Source organism: Haemorhous mexicanus, chromosome Z, assembly GCF_027477595.1.
Source record: "Haemorhous mexicanus isolate bHaeMex1 chromosome Z, bHaeMex1.pri, whole genome shotgun sequence".
Classification (NCBI taxonomy): domain Eukaryota; kingdom Metazoa; phylum Chordata; class Aves; order Passeriformes; family Fringillidae; genus Haemorhous; species Haemorhous mexicanus.
In genome coordinates this window covers 41,660,694-41,677,687 of record NC_082381.1, presented here as the reverse complement: position 1 = coordinate 41,677,687, position 16,994 = coordinate 41,660,694, and the positions used below count along the sequence as shown (strand labels likewise).

The window sequence follows — 16,994 nt, the reverse complement described above, 5'->3', positions numbered from 1 at the left end:
GTAAGTTGTAACTGGTTGGAAACTCTCTTTTTGGTATCTATTCAAGTGTCAAGTAATAGTGTTGATTATTGCTCACTTTAATGTAGTCTAAAACTTTTGGTGTGAACCATTTTGTGTGGGAACAAAGCCCTAAAATGCAGTAGGTGCAGAGGTTTTTGAATTTGGAAAGTTTACAATCTTGTCTAGTTCTAGGGTGTGTTTAAGGTCTTGTTCTGCTCATGCTGAAGCAGCTGGAGTTGTAAGTGTGCTGTAAATACAGATAGATTGTTGCATGAGTTCTGTGCAGTGTCATTGCATTCTGTCTAGGTGCTTCCAGTTAATGTTGTCAAGATACTATAATGGAGGTATTTTAAGTATCACAAACCTGGTTTTTATCTACTGTAGACTTCATCAGCTAAAGAGAATAAATAGTAGCACACCCACAATAAAAACAAAACTGCTGCCCTAAATTAGTCTGTTAAAGCTCAGATTTTCTCTCCTGTTTCAACAGACGCCGCCAGAAGATTCATGTACCCATGCTGCAGGTGTGGACTGCTGACAAACCACATCCACAAGAAGAGGTGATTAGACTTCACACTTCATTCCTTCAGAAAGCTAGGAAAATAATTTTGTACTAAGGTGTTCTTTTATCTTGAAATTAGAAGGCATCTCTAGGAGTGAATACTTTCATTTGTCTGCTATTTGCCATTGGTTCCAAAAAGTTCTGTGTGGGGAGTTCTTTTCCAAGTATTGGGCTGAAATTAGAGGTTGAGTTAAGTAAGAAAGAGGAGATTCTGTTGTTTGCTGCAAGCCCCCGAGGAAATGTTAAGAAGTAAATTTGTAGTGTTTGATTTTGATCTTCACGTTACAGGACTTCATGTTAAAAGGATTTTTTGTGTGAAACTTGAGCATGCTGGGATGTTATGACTCTTTTAATACCACCAGAATGGTCACTGTTCTCTGCTATGGTTTCTCTGGGGCTCCTGAGGTGCCTGTTGCTATTTAAAAAAATTGCCAGGAGTTAAATATTACTGACACAAAGCTGTATGGACTCAGCAATGGTTCTGGCATTTAGAGTTCTTAATTTTTTTGTTGGTTTATTAAATCAGCAGTTTAAGTAACTGTAGTATGGAGAGTATACATTTCAGATAGTTCAGGAAACTGCCTTTTTTATTCAGAGATTCAGCAGATCTAATGTTTCTCACCTTTCCCTTCAGTATTTAGACTGCCTTTGGTCTCAGATTCAGAAATTGAAAAAAGACCGTTGGCAAGAGCGACACATCCTGAGGCCCTACTTGGCTTTTGACAGCGTTCTCTGTGAGGCACTGCAACACAATCTGCCTCCCTTCACGCCCCCACCTCACACTGAAGATTCTGTATACCCCATGCCAAGGGTTATTTTTAGGATGTTTGACTACACGGATGACCCTGAGGTACGTGATTGCTGTGGGGAATGGTGAGTGGATTTCACAGGTTCCTGGGGCAGTATTGGTGAAAATGTGATGTCCTCTCTCCCAGTGGAGATGGTGAATGGTTGGAAGGCCAGCAGCAAAACTGAGTCTGCTGCCTTTTACCTTCACTTACACTCTCTGGTTTTTGCAGTGAAGGGGAGACCATGAGTGTGTATTCTTTCCACTCTGCAGCTTTGTTGTAGTCTGTCTTAGCTGTTTGGTGTTTTTTTTTTTTTTTTTTCCAATGAGTCCACAAAGCAAGGGAAGAAGCAGATGCTCTGTGAACTTACAATCATGTTCTCTAATTTTGTTCTTATCTCTTCTTGTAATGAGTCCAACTATTAATTTTGTTTTAAACATGGGTGACTCTGGGGTTTGTGTGTGGAAATGTGTCATACCTACTTTTTAGTCCTGAAGGATACAGGGCAGCTGAGACCTCATGGTGTTTATGTGGTATGTTGGGTAACTTTTTCTACCTGTAAATGTATCTAAGAAAACTTGCTGCTTGTGGTATCACTGCATTAGCAGTGATCTTCATGGGTCTTCATTTTTCTTACCAGGGTCCTGTCATGCCTGGCAGCCACTCTGTTGAGAGATTTGTGATAGAGGAGAACCTCCACTGCATCATCAAATCTCACTGGAAAGAGAGAAAGACTTGGTAGGAGGAGCTTAGTACTGGGGAGCTGTGGCACTTTTTAAATGCTGCTATGGCTTTGGTGCCAGCGGGGATATGTTCTGCACTGGTTAGGCAAGAGCTCCAGATCAAACATTATCTGAAGCTGGTGTTGAAAGTTTATTTACTACATTTATCTGTGCTGAAACTGTTACCTGGAATACTGTGTATCCATAACATCCAGATAACAGAGTCTGTAATCCAGAGGGCAGTGGTTTCTTGGGAAGGGAATCCCTTGGTAATATGGCATGTGCTGCAAAAAGGATGCAGACATGCCTTATTCCTCATGGGGCCTCTGTGGAAAATGTGGTTGTGTTGTGCTTCCTGGAATGCTAATTAGTTGGGGCAGTGACCATGGAGCTGGTTCATCTGCAGCTGACTGAGCGTTTGTGTTTATGGACACCTTGTGCTTCCTGTGGGAGTTACATGCCACAGATAATTGAGTTCACTCTGGGGAGTCACTGCAGGGCCAGATTTCGTCAGTTTCAATTCAGCTGTGCCAAGAGGCACTTTGCTTTATTTCTGCCCAAGTACTATCTGATGTGGATAATTGATAACCAAGATGGTTTGCCACAGCTGTCACACTTCGATATGAAAACTAGCAAACCCTGAATAGTATGCATGAAATGGGCAGAAATAATGGTTTTGGTGATGGCATGGGATAATGTTTTGTGGTTGCAGCTGTTTGATCGAGCAGAAACTAGAAATTTGGTGTTGTTGCTGTTACTGGGATAGTCTTCATTAATTCTCAGAGGATATTAAAAGACCAGGAGAGATACAGGATTTGCCGGGGTAGTGGTTTGCTTTGCACAAACGAATAGGTGATAATGACCTGATTAAAGATAAGGCATTTGAAACATGAGAGTTTCTTATATAAACCATTAGCTTAATTGTACTTTCAAGTAATTCCAAACATTTAATTGTTTGGGATAATTTTTTTTCCCCTTTTCATGTACACATGCTACAATTACAGATCAGTGACTTTCTGTGCTAAACCATTGTGGGTAGCAGGATAGTGTTCAGGCAACGGTACTGCTGCACATAGAGTACATTGTTACATATTGTAGTTTAGGCAGTGCTAGTGAGTCCTTGTGCTATTTATTTTTGTCAGTGCTCTAAGGGTCAAATACCAGATTTTTGCAGGATTATTGATTTGTCGGGTGCTGTTTTAATTTTCGATAATTCTCTTGCTTGAGTTTTATATCACATTTGCTGTGTTATGTTTGAATTTAATGTGTCTGTGGTTTTACAGTGCTGCACAGCTGTTGAGCTATCCAGGAAATAACAAGATCCCTTTGAACTACCATATAGTAGAGGTATGGATTTTATAGATCACCTCTTTGGTGCTCCAATATTTCATGAGTAACACATCCCTGTTAGTTCCGTTATAGGTTCCTCAAATTATAGTTTGATTTGCGAATCAATCAGAATTTTATTAAATTCAACCAGCAGCTTTTAAACGAGCAGGTTATGTACAGATGAGTGATAGTCTTGTGCTTTTAACTTGGTACATTCACTTTTAAAATAAATACCAGAGGAAACGTACACAAACTGAAATTCAAGGAACTCAGTTTAAACATAGGAAAAATCTATTTTTAATGCGAACTGATTGAGCACTGGAAGAGTTGCAGAAGTTCAAAATCTATCAGGACACAGCCTTAAGCAACCTGCTCTAAGTGACCCTTGCAGTATGCAGGGAGCTTTTGACTTGATGATCTCCAGATAGACTCAGCCATTCTGCATGATTTTGTGTTTTGATCTTCTAAATTATTTTGTCCTACTAGCCCTGAAAAGAAATTATAGTGAAGTAGCAACATGTTTCCTCTGGGACGTTCTCCTTACTAGAGAATTCAAGATAACTATTAGGCGTACCATCAGCACAGCACAGATCTTTTACTGCCTTCATTAAAAAGTGCTTTCAAGTTGCAGAGCCATATTCACTAATTTTCATCAAAATTTCAGAGGAATTAACAAAGTACGGTAAAAGCAACTTGTTGCATAAAGGCTTTATGAAGAAGTAATCAGAAGTATGATTTTCAGGGCTGATCATGACAAGAAATAATCCCATGTAGAATATTGATATTAAAGTGGGATTGAGGATTACTTTTGCCACCAAAATGACAAATATTCTGATAGCTGTGAAATTGCATGAGTTTTGGTCACCTCTGTTCTTTTTTTACTCTTCAGAGTAAAAATTTTACACTTCAGAACAGTATTAAATTCATTACATTAAACAGTGTTAAAATAGGAATAATTTTATGCCTTAACATTGAAGTATATGCAGTAATTTTACCTCCAGTATCTTGAAGTGCTGTAAAAAGTGATGAAAAAATTAAAAGTGTACAAATTCTATGACTAACTGTAAAAATTACCTTTTTTTCTTGTGAAATTTCAATGAGTTTCAGAATGCAACTGGTTGTCCAGTTGTTATTTCCTGTCTTGAAAAACGGAGACATTTTCTGCCCAACAGAGTTCTCCCTACCTTTTGGCCATATCTGTCTGAACAAAATGTCCAAATTATGCTGACACAGATAGGTTCCCCAGCATCTTACAGTCTCTTCATGCTTTTGAGTCCTTCCTTAGAAAAACAAATTCTAGCCAATGTATTTTCATGTCATGTTTTCAAAATCTATAAATGGATGTTGATTTCTTATACAAGTATGACTTTTCTTAAAAAAAAGAAAAGGCTCTTTTAAGCTTTATTCAGAAATTTATAGAGGAAACTGATGAACCATAATAAATCAAAGTTTCCCAACTCCTTTGATGTAGTTTAAATTTAGTTGAGTGTGGAATACAAAATAAACAGAAACTCTAAGGTGGATGTTGTACAGTGATGGGTTTTTTTTTTCCTAGCACTCAGAGGCTGACATGCTGTTATTATAGGCAAACTTTAAAATAAAAACAGAAATGCTGTGACTGCAGGATTATTTTCATGTTTCTTAGAAGAGTTTTTCTGAGGGGTAGTGAGCGTAGGTATTTGTTGTATGAAATGCTGGTTGTAATTCTCAGTTTAAATTTTTGACTTTATTTATATACGGTTTTGTATAGGAGAAAAGAGGTCACAATGGAAAAGTTAAAAATATAATTTTAATGCATATATTCTTTTCATTCTAAATGCTTAGGCTTCATTATTTACTACTGAACAAGATCAGATCATTTCTTCATTTCGCAGATCATACAGTATCATTGCAGTGGGTCATGTTATAACTACCCATTTCTACAGTTACATGCTGTGTTTGTTAAACATAATAGATGTGTAATGCTGATGTTGTGTTAGCATGAAATGATAAGAGCAGTTAGAGTGGACTGTATTAGTACAGTGTTGTTACACTGTACTAATGAACCAATAAGAGGCGTGTCCCTCTTATTGGTTCTTGTTCTTTTTCCCGGAATGTGCATTTGATAGAAAAATATAGGTCTTTTGGGATAGGTAATTATTTAAGATTGATGGCCACTATTGAGAAGCTGAGAGTTGTGCAGGACACATTGGACTGTGCTCTTATTCTGTGATTTCCTCTCCCATAGGTAATATTTGCAGAGTTGTTTCAGCTGCCATCTCCACCACATATTGAAGTCATGTACACAACGCTGCTGATTGAGCTGTGCAAACTTCAGCCTGGCTCTTTACCACAAGTTGTATCCTTTCTGTGCTCCTGAGGAGCATTTATGAAATGCAGTCTTTATTTGTTCAGTAGCTGATGGAACAGTAATAAATACTATTAAAATTTACAGTATTAATATTTCACAGTATCTACAGGAAACTTTTCCTGTAGCACTTGCATTGCTTGTTGCATGATGTGAATTCTGTCCTGTGGAGGAAGTCATCAGTCTTGTTGCCATAATGGAAGAGTAGGTTGGGATTACAGGGTGAAACTCACAATATTCTTTGCTTTTTCTACTGTGGATTTACTTGATTTACCTGATTTTTGGGGTAGGCTCAGGGAGCTTCCAGTACAAAAAGTAATTGACATTCTACTAAAACAGGAAAGGAAAAACATCTGACTTACCTACTTCTTTTTTGTAAGCCTTAATAGGAAACTTTAAGCTTGCACAAGCCACAGAAATGCTCTACATGCGTTTGGACACAATGAATACAACATGTGTGGACAGGTAAATGTATTTTGGAGATGATGGAAAACATTGCTCGATTTCCAGTGTAGAAGAAAACAAAGAGACTGTGGAAAGAGTAGTCAGGCCTTGTCAGGACTACCTGGTGTTATTCACAATGTTTTGTGAGCTCTGGCTCTGAGTGATCTCCAGAGAAGGTGGAGGATTTACTGCTTGCCTCTCCTCCCAGGAACGCTCCCCTGCAGGTCACAAGTCCAGCTGTCTATGCAGGACAGTTAAGATCGGTGATAACTTCTGTGGTCAGAATTGTTGTGGTTGTGAAGCACTCTGCTACACACTGTGCCTGCTCCCTAGTGGTCGGGAGCGTGACTTGGAAGAGAAGTTGATGGTATATGTGCCACCCAGAGGAGGAGAATGGTGGTGATTTTAGCCTTTCAGTGAAATCTGCATTGAATAGGAGAGTGTTTAATGACTCATTAAAAATGTGAAAGTTGTGTATTCACAGTAAGTTTACATTTTAATTGGTAGTTAAATACTTCGAGTCTTCATGTGAAATGCTTGGCAGCCTATCTGTCCATAAAAGCTTTATCACTCTCCACACTGAGTCTTTTGTATCTCAGCTTTTACAACCTATTTAATGCTGTAATAGCTTAAAGAGATTAAGCTTGTCTTGGAAAAGTAGAATGCATTTATAAGAAAAGCTCAACGGAAGGTTTTCCTGCATTTCTGACATTTAACAGAGGTTTTTTTGGTTGTTTTTTTTTCTTTTAATTAAGATTTATTAACTGGTTTTCCCACCACTTGAGCAACTTTCAGTTCCGTTGGAGCTGGGAAGACTGGTAAGTTTCTGTCCTTTTGGATTCAAACCTGATATTGCTAAAACCTTAACATTTCAAACACATCCAGAAAGTGTCACAGTATGGTGGCCCTGTTAATGGCTTTCCTCTAGTTTATCAGAGACCTTTTGTTATCTATCTACCAGCACTCAGTGGTAGATTATTTTGGTAATCTCTTTGATCACTGTATTGTCCCTGGCGAACTATGTGGGAAATCTCAAGCCAGTGTATGCATTCCTTAAAGAAGGGAAGCAGAAATGTGATCCATTTAATTTGTCCTGCACTTTGTCAGTTGCTAGCAAACTTTCCAAAATGCCTCCACATACCTTTTCTTTACTTCAGTGGTTTGTGCTGACTCTTTGTATCCTGAATTCATTCTGTTGTTTTGCTCTCTGCCTTACCCTAAATCTTTCATTAAAACTTTTATCTTTCATACCTTGTGGTCTTTTTCCTCCCTGCCAAATCCTAGTGCCTGAAGTTCCATCAGAGCTTGCCCTGCCATCTATCCTACTGTGTCACATTTTGAACCTGCATGAGCTCCCTGGAGCCCATTAATGTCTGAGCACAGGCTCCCTGAGATTTCTGTTCCAGGCACCCATGTAACAAGGGAGATTCCCTTGAGGCCAAGTCTTCCATGGAGTAGTTTCCACAGCCTGTGACTGTGCCTGCTTTCTGTAGGTGATCTGCCTGAGAGTTCTTGTGGAGAGGGGTTCAGTCTTCTGACAGGGTTCTGTGGCTTTACTGCAGTTTCATGCACTGTCCTCTTGTGGAGTTGAGTGCTTGGTGGTTATCCTGGCATACATCCATGTTAACTGACCAGGCATCAGTCTTCAAAGACTTAATTTTAATTTGCCTGGATGTTCCTTGATGGCAGTGCTTCTGTGGATCTCTCTCAAAAGACACCTTTTTCACAAATCTTGCAAGTAACTGCATTTCAGGGGTTTTTTTACCTGCAATGCATCTGAAGTCACCCAGAAGAGCTGAGGGAGAAACAGACTATGAAATCACTCAAGGTTCCTTTCTTAAGAAAAGGGAAACCCAGCTAACCATATCTACAAATTCTTTTTAATGTGATGGGGGAAGGGAGGTTACTTGAAAATTTATCACACAGAGATGAGATTCCGGCAATGCTAATTGCCAATAAGGAAGTAGTGATTAACTTACCTCAATGGCTTTAAAGAGCCTACACTCCAATGGTCCAGCACCCCCATTGTCATCAGACTGTGATTGTTTTCTTCTATCAGACCAAGCCAAAAGGAGACTAAATAGACTAAATGCTTTTGCTAAAAGCCATTGTATTCTGTCCTTTGATAGGTCAGATTGTCTTACTCAGGACCTTGAAAAACCCAAACCCAAATTTGTGAGAGAGGTTTTGGAAAAGTGCATGCGGTAAGTATGATATTTCCATAGTTGCATTCAAGGCAAAGTTTCATCTGAATACTGCCAGATTCCTTTTAACTTGATTCTTGTCTTGTGCACATCTATTCTTACAATTAATTTTCAGTTAAAAGATGAGTCTGTTGTTTGTATGATTTTTAATCTGGTTTACCTGCTGTAGGACACTGCATTAAAGGGAGGGAAAAACAGGTGATGCAGACAGTAGTGAGCTATCTGTGCACACTGTAGTTACATAAAGATGTGCATAGGCATGGGAAGAAAGAGAACTTCAGTTATATTCTTGGAAATTATTCAGCATTCACAGAAATAGAGGGAACTGACCATTAATTGTACTAAAAACTGAGAACCTAGTCTTGATTTTTCTAGGTGCCTCTGATGTTCATTTACTTTAAAGTAAAGAACAACTGTTAAAACAAACAAAATCTCCAAATGCAACAAGACTGAGCTTAAAATTTGTGAGATTAGAGTAGTATAGAAGAGAGAAATAGTTTAAAAAGCCTATGTTATTCGGCATCTTACGTGAAAACGATCGAAGTTTGGATGCATTCTATGTCCAAAGTGTGAAAGCATTGTGCTGCACAACAAATGCATTTTTTTCTGTGGCAGTCTTCCATTTCACTGAAAACTCTGATAGCAAATTAAGTCTTAGTGAGAGTGAAATGAACCTGGAAAGTAAAATGAAGGTGTCTGGTTTAATATTTTTCCTGCTTTGAATACTGACATCTTAGTAGTTTTCTGCAACACCTCTCAGGTTTTTGCATAAAATTTCTTACCAGGCAGCCTTTTCACAAGGCAAGTTAATTGTATGAAGATGAAACTCTAGCATCAGAGTTAAAATAAAAAGCATGTACTAGTAAGTTTGGTTTACTCAGCTCTTACTACACAGCAGAAACTACCATTTTGTTGTATAAGCATCCTGAATCTTGTTCTGTGGACACTAAATACAGAAAAAAAAACATTATAAAGGACTCATTAGCTGTGGTGTCTTTTCCTTTTTAATTCTACTGCTGTGGAACTTGTTCTTTACAGACTCTCCTACCATCAGCGAATAATAGACATTGTTCCTGCAAGTTTTTCTGTCCTCAGTCCTGCTAACCCAGTGTGCATTTACAAATACGGAGATGAGAGCAATAGTAAGTATTAAAATTACTAGTGGTCAAGTTGAAGAAGTAGTATTTCAGAGCCAGGGAGCACACTAGATTGGCTGTAATATGAGTTGTCTTGATAAAAAAAGGATACTGATCATATATACATGATTTTCATATGGGTAAATATGCTTCACATGAGTAATTAATGTGTATTAAGCCTGGATCTCTCCAATAAGATCCTGTCTGCCACTTATGAAACAAAGAAACTCCAGATACATCAATAAACTATTGCTGATATGGCTGTGGTTATGTGCAGTATTATTTGCCAGAAGTCTAAAATTGGACAATTCATCTGTTTCACCTGTTTAGGCACAATACTGTGGAAATCAGCATCTGAAGTGATAATGAGAAATTATTTTTTGGTCTTCATGAAGCGCTAGAATATTTTACCAGTAAACATGATTTAATGAGCATACGGAAGGAGCAGACACCATAAAGGCTGAAGTAGAGAGGGACCTTATTATTCCTTTTATTGCTCAGTGTAAATACAGTCCCAAGCATAAAAGTGTCATCATCAAAGATACAGTGAGGAAAAACAAGGAAGTATTGTATTTTTAGAAACCTGGTGGAAGCTGAAGTAGAGCTTTAGTGAGGAATGTGATTGATTGCCTGAGCTCAGGTCTAAAAGTTCTACTCCAAATTTTGAATTTACATGAAGACTAGAAAATGTGTTGATCAAATTTATGGCATATTGAGGTTGACAATGGTATTGGAAACACCGAGTTTTAGGTGTAGCTGGGAAGGATTCTTGTTTCTCTGCGAGGCAGACTGATGTTAAAAGTGCTTACTTGCTGTTCCATATTTTTGACCTTTTTTTTTTTTTTTGTGTTTGTTCAGGGTCTCTTCCTGGATATACTGTGGCACTCTGTTTAACAATTGCAATTAAAAATAAGGCCAGCAATGATGAAATCTTCAGCATTTTGAAAGATGTACCTAATCCAAACCAGGATGATGATGATGGTAAGATACAAGCTGTCATTTTTTCTGTGTGTAGACTGGTCTGCCATGCTTTGGAGCTTAATGTGTTGGTTCACAGACATGTATGCTTTTCCTTCTAGTAGTTGGTTTCAATTGAACAGTAAATACATGGCTGCTAGGTTTTTTTTGTAAACATCTTACATGCAGAGGCCTGCTTGTTTTTCCTAATAGAGGTAACCTGGTGCTTGAGGAGTGTTTACTTGCAATTATTGACAGAATAAAAGAATTTAACATCCCCTTTGCTTTCAGCGGCAGAGGGCAGTTCTGTAATTCAGTGCTTCTGCCCTAAGAGCTTCCCTCCCCTCAGGGCAGTCCCACAACACATAAGACAGCCAGCCTACTGGCTGGCATGTTCCACAGAGAACATGATATAAAAACGCACAGTGGGACTACTCACATTCCCCTTCGCCTTGCAGCCACAGGCAGCACTCATTCCTAAAGCCTGAGTGAGGGGTGTGAGAGTTAGAGGTGATCTAAACAATGGCGAATGCTTCATTATTTTCTTATTTGCAAGGGTTCAGCTACACAGACACAACCATGATCTGGTGGATTTTTTTTTCCCTGGGATCCACTGTCATGTTTCCTGATCTGCTTTGGGCATTACCCACTAATTAATGCTCTTCCATCTGCCTGTCACCAGGGCACCTGACACCATTCACTATAGTAACCATCTTTGCTGTACATGCCTGGTGGACTCCTCTCCTATATCCTAAATAGTTGGCCTCTGTATGTTAATGATCCTTACCTTCCCCCCTCCTCACCCATGGCCCCATCTTTATGGCCTTCCAAGGCCCTCATCTTGGTGCACTGCTGCAGTTTCCTTTGCTGACTTTCTGTGCTGCCATAAGTGCTGTCACATGTTGGTGGCGTGGTTGTGTCTCTGACAGAATTCCATGTTGGTGAAAAAGCTTTCTGCACATCTTCCCCATGGCAAAATTGGATCGTGAAACTGCACATTTTGTGAGAGTCTTTACTAGTTCCTTGCTCTGCCCTGCAAAACTCTGTTGATGGAACTTTAGTGAAATGAGCTAAAACCATAAGTTGTCTCTACAGCTGTATGAGTAGCTTATATGCTTTACTTGAAGTATTTATTAGTTTCAACCTCAAATAACTTGCAGGTGAAGGATTTACTTTCAACCCTCTGAAAATAGAAGTTTTTGTTCAGACTCTGCTCCATCTAGCTGCAAAGTCTTTCAGCCACTCCTTCAGCGCCCTGGCAAAGTAAGTATAATATGTGCATTATTTTGGGGCTCACAGAACAGTTTAATTCTGACAGTGAAATGCATGATAAAGAAGTGGAGTGCAAGCTGCAGCATTGTTGGTACTCCACAAAGCAATATGATTAGGAGAGCTAATGACATTTTTTACTGAAGGAATGGTAGCGTAAATCCTAGATTATATAGATGTATTATACATTATTAATGGAATTAGCAGAAATGTATACATTGCAGTCATGTGATGTAATTGAGACAGGTTTGGAAAATTACTTCATTTTTCTATTGCTTATTGGCTGATTATGGCCAAGAAAAGGGGACTCTCCCTACATTTCCCTTACTGGGTAGCTGCCATCACAATATCTTGTACTATGAATATGAATCTAGGACAATTATATTTGTATTAAAAAAAGGAAAGAAAAAGAAAACAGTCTGCTGTACATTTCTTCAAAACAGTCTGCTGTTCATTTCTTCTGTCTACCAAAGCAGAGTAAAATCCATCCTAAAAGAGTTTGGACTTCATCCCTTAAAGATATGCTAGAATTGCAAAGAATTTGGTGCACCATTTTTAGCAATATTAGAATAACATTTTTAATCCTTTGTGGTTTGGAGTTGATTTAAGGTGGTTTTGTTACATGAAAGGTAGTCACATGCATCTTAATGAGTTATTTTTCTATCTGTCCCTAAAGATACATAAAACTACTACAAAAACATGCACCTGGAAGCTCTACGGAGGCAGTGTTGTTAAGAAGCTGCAGGTAGTAACCTGCAGTCAGGAGTAAAAGAGGCAGGGTGATTCAAATGCTTAGACCATGGTATTTTCTCTGCTGCACAACATTAGTGGCAGCCAAGAGATCAAGAAGAGCCTCTTATGCTTTATAGTTACATTACAATAAGCTGAGCTATGAATGCAGCATAGCAGTCAGAGTAACTGCTAAAATAGGTGCTTTTAGCAGCCTCTCCTTGGAAAAGAGGCACTTAGGATAAGTGCCTGGAGTTGCAGAAACACGTTAAGAGGAAGGTCTAAGGCTAAAAAGGCAGCAAATTTTGGTTCAGCTGTGTATAGATAGGCACATGAAGCAGAGAAGTGCCTCCTGCTTTTGACAGCCTGAGAAATGTAGCCTAGCTTCCGGAAGCAGGTTCGCCACTAGCATGTAAGTTACTGTTAGGAGATGTCATTTCTGTGTAGACTATTTTAGCTCAGGATGGTAATATTTTCCAGGGAACAGTTGTCTAAGAAATGCTGTAGATAGCCACATTGTTTTCCTTTGGCCAATGTAAACCACTTGCCTGATATCTTCTGCTCTTTTGACCTGGTCCCAGCCTATCCATTGACTACTTACTTCTATTAAAAGGTTTCATGAAGTCTTCAAAACGCTTGCTGAAAGTGATGAGGGGAAGCTTCATGTTCTGAGAGTTGTGTATGAAGTTTGGAAGAATCATCCGCAGGTAAGAGGCTGGAATGTCAAGGATCTTTGTGAGTTTCAGCTCACAGAGGTCATATATGTATTTAAAAATGTGTGTTTTATAGCCTTTAAAATTAGTCTGTCATTCTAAGAAAAGTTTAGATTGTTTTTATTGTTGCAAATACTAAAATGAGGCTGTACATAAAATATATACTATCAGTGGTACTGCTTCTTTCTCAAGAAGAGTTCACTGTGAAAGAGCAAGGACTATCACTAAAACTGAGATTCATACTGTGCTGGTTGTTGAACAAGAGACTAACTTTTGCTGAAGCCATGGTTTTGTTCAAAGTTGGAAAGCAACATAAATACGTAAATTTGAACAAGATGTAGATCTCATATCTAAAACAGGCCACAATCCTAGAAATGTAGAAGCCTAGAGATTTTAGGGCTTGTTTGCTGCCTTTTTTTTTTTTTTTTTTTTTTTTTTTTCCCCACCCATAACAAATGCTAGTGAAAGCTGTCCAGTTATTACACAGAGCTCATGCTGGAGTCACCACTGTTGTGTGTGGGCAGAGTGAGTAGAGCTGCAGCAGTGGCTGTTCAGAACAGATCAGTCTGACAGCGCTGTGATAATGTTCACTCTTGAGCCAGAGGAGATAACATCGTAAAAGACCTACAAAAGATGTCTCAGTTGTTTAAGCTGTTCAGTTTCTTCTCAGCAATTGTGTTTTACCTCAGCTGTCATTTTTCTATGAAAAGAAATCAATGAGGAACTCGGGCTGACCTTGTCTGCATTAGTTACTTCACGTATTCCTTGCTGGTTGGTTTGTGTTGCTGGAAAGTGAATTGTGCCTATCAGTTGCTCAGGCCAGACTATAAGAAGTGATGCCACTGAGAACCAGGAGTAATCCTTGCTAGACCTGTGGTCCATTCTCTAGTGGAAAAATGAGCATCTAGAAGATACCTGTGCAAGCTGTTACATCTCTTAAAAACATCATAGAAGGAGGATTTCAAAATTTATCTATTTAACTTATTACCCAGTTTACTGACCTTGAAAATGTGACATTTACAGTCTGACTTACTTTTTGCTGCCATTTAACTGGATCAGTAGAAATTTCATTACTGCAGTGTAATATCTGAATCAGCTTCCTCTTCATTCCTTTGTATCACAGCATTACCAATCTGAGATGGAGGTTTCAAACCTAAATAGACTAAGTAATCATGTTAAATTTTAATTAATAAATCAAGATCCCTTTAAAAAATCTGAAGTGCAAAACTTAGGAAAGTCCCCTGTTTGCTGTTCTACTTAATCATGGAACTTCTCTTGCTTTTAATGCAGTTCAGTGTTTTTTACTTCTGATCAAGAACTTTTTTCTTATTCCCAAGTCCTCAACCTCCTTGTCACATGGACGGAATGGTGCCTTCAGAGCAGGACACTTGTCCAGAGTTTATTTTCAGGATGTTCACCCTACTCCCATATCTGTGGGAGCATCCTTTGATTTGGTTCTGACCAAAAACACTTATATGGCTTAAAGCACTAATGAGTGCTCTGTGCTGCAGGTAGTGACTTGATAGCAGGAGCCAGTAGTCCCTGGACTTGAAAACAAGCTGGTGGTTGTAACTTTATAAAGAGAAACTTTAACACTGAGATAAAATATTTTCTCAAAATCCTAGATATGTGTTTTTTGGAAGACCAGGCTCAGTAATCGGAAATCCTTCCTGGCTATGCAAAAATACAAATAGAGCATAGGATACTATCCTGGGACTTGAAAGTTGAGTGCTGAGTCCTCTGTATGATTCATTCAGTTATTTTAATTTTCCTTCCTTAAAAGGAGCTTTGTTACACTTCCTCATTTGACAGCAGGTGGTTGTAAGGATAAATACAGTGCAGGCTGTGGTTCTTAGATACTGTGGCATTCAATCACATGAGTAACTAAGATAAGCCCTTTTTTCTGAACAGATTGCATCTTCTTTAGTCAGTAACTCTTCTTTGCAGTTGCCTGCTAGGTGGCTTGCAACTCCTCAGAATCATGGCAGTGCCTGTAGCAAGTAAGCCTTTCCATGGACTCCACAATGCTCGTTCGTTCTGTCCTGAAGTTAATGGGCCCTGTGGAGAAAAGCTTACTGTCATGTTTGAGGGCTGTTGCAGTTCAAGGAGAGTAGGCTAACAGCAGCTCCTTCGTTATGGTGATCTGACAGGTGTATGTGCTCTGGTTGGAGTACTTTGATGGCAAATACTAGCGCTCATGTCTCTCAATGCCTCAGTTCCAACTCAGATTTTTGTATTTTTTGCTTTTGTATGGGAGTATGTATGCTAACAAGGAGTGATACTTTCAGTAGTAGGCATGGTTGTTAACAAAGTTAGGATACTTTATGTAGTTGATACAGATCCCCACATTTGAAATGTTTTAAGCTAGACTACCCAGTTTGTTAAAGTATTCGAAATTACTCAGTAATACCACTGCATCAAATCGTCTCTGGTTTTATCTGAGGATGGAATATTTTACACAGATTTTGTGTGTATTGTCTTTCACAAAATACAGATGATTGCTGTGCTTGTGGACAAGATGATTCGGACGCAAATTGTTGACTGTGCTGCAGTAGCAAACTGGATCTTTTCTTCAGAGCTGGCACATGATTTTACCAGGTAACAAGAACTTGGTTTGGATTGTTATGTCTTTGATTTGCTATTTTAACTTGCCAGTACATAGTTCAATCTTTGCAAACTCAGTAGTGGAATAAAGTACAGTTGGCTTTTGCCCTTTCTACAAAATATGTACTTAAACACTTTTCTTTCTGAATTGGGATATGAATGTTGGCATGACAGTGCAAAATTGCTGCTAGCATGTAATTTTGCTAGTAGTATCTCAGCCTACTAGTAGTGTCTCAGCGGAGCTGTTCCTAGACAGAGTCTGTTGCTGTGTGTTGTATTGCTGCTGGCTGGGCATGGTCCTGGCCCTTGGGGGTGGTATGTAGCTTGTACCACCAGTGGTGCACTGCATACTGAGATCAGAAGAACTGTTCAATCTGAGGAGCCAAGTTTGGTGTTAATATACCAAACTTGTTAGTACACACAAGAGTGTGTTAATACACACTTGCAGTGTGTGCATGAAATAAAATTCTGACTCTGAAGTGTACTGCAACATCTAGGCACTAACTACTGCAAATAGGCAAGAACTGACTGTTAAGATTTCTTGCGTTACAAGTATGCTTTCTTGTATGCTGGGTGTTCATTCACTCTGGTAGATGTCTCCTTAAGTGATATGTAGATTTTTTAATTCTCCCACTTATATTTTTCTGTTAAGAAATGACATTTATTTTCCTATTTTCAAGTAGTGTGTCATGCGGTGTTTTGAGCTGTGTGTCTTTCCTAGGTTTTATATCTGGGAGATCTTACATTCCACAATCCGTAAGATGAATAAGCATGTCCTGAAGATTCACAAGGAGCTGGAGGAGACCAAAGCAAGATTGGCTAGGCAGCACAAAAGAGTGAGTAATTTGTAAATTTTAATCCAAGTTATATAAGCCTGCATGCTGATGTACAGACACACAGCTGCTTTTGGGAAGGACTGAAAACGTATGATTGTTCAGGAAGCATGTCTGCAGAGATGTGGTCAGCTGTAGCATTGAGACATCAAAAATCAGATGCATGTTCTTGGTCCTAGCTGTAATTTAAGAATTTAGTAAAATCTTTTAAAGGAGTGTATATGTATTTGGTCTCTCACAAGTTTTTCTTCCAATATGAACATGTCTTCCACTTGCCTTCTAATCTGGATTCCAATTACATTATTAGAGAACAGTAAGAACAGTTACAAATTATTCATAGTAAGTTCTGTTAAAGAG

At 38.8% G+C, this 16,994-nt stretch overlaps 1 protein-coding gene across 1 annotated transcript in view; it reads left to right on the top strand.

Moving 5' to 3' along the window:
• NCBP1 (nuclear cap binding protein subunit 1) overlaps positions 1 to 16,994 on the top strand; it is a 30,034-nt gene that overhangs the window by 4,239 nt on the left and 8,801 nt on the right. The window contains exons 7-20 of the mRNA XM_059873363.1: positions 491 to 560; positions 1,197 to 1,412; positions 1,991 to 2,088; positions 3,356 to 3,419; positions 5,629 to 5,739; positions 6,149 to 6,213; positions 6,948 to 7,010; positions 8,322 to 8,396; positions 9,435 to 9,538; positions 10,391 to 10,513; positions 11,650 to 11,752; positions 13,101 to 13,194; positions 15,695 to 15,798; positions 16,526 to 16,640. Coding sequence (XP_059729346.1) covers positions 491 to 560; positions 1,197 to 1,412; positions 1,991 to 2,088; positions 3,356 to 3,419; positions 5,629 to 5,739; positions 6,149 to 6,213; positions 6,948 to 7,010; positions 8,322 to 8,396; positions 9,435 to 9,538; positions 10,391 to 10,513; positions 11,650 to 11,752; positions 13,101 to 13,194; positions 15,695 to 15,798; positions 16,526 to 16,640 — 1,405 coding nt within the window. The remainder of the gene's footprint in view (positions 1 to 490; positions 561 to 1,196; positions 1,413 to 1,990; positions 2,089 to 3,355; positions 3,420 to 5,628; positions 5,740 to 6,148; positions 6,214 to 6,947; positions 7,011 to 8,321; positions 8,397 to 9,434; positions 9,539 to 10,390; positions 10,514 to 11,649; positions 11,753 to 13,100; positions 13,195 to 15,694; positions 15,799 to 16,525; positions 16,641 to 16,994) is intronic.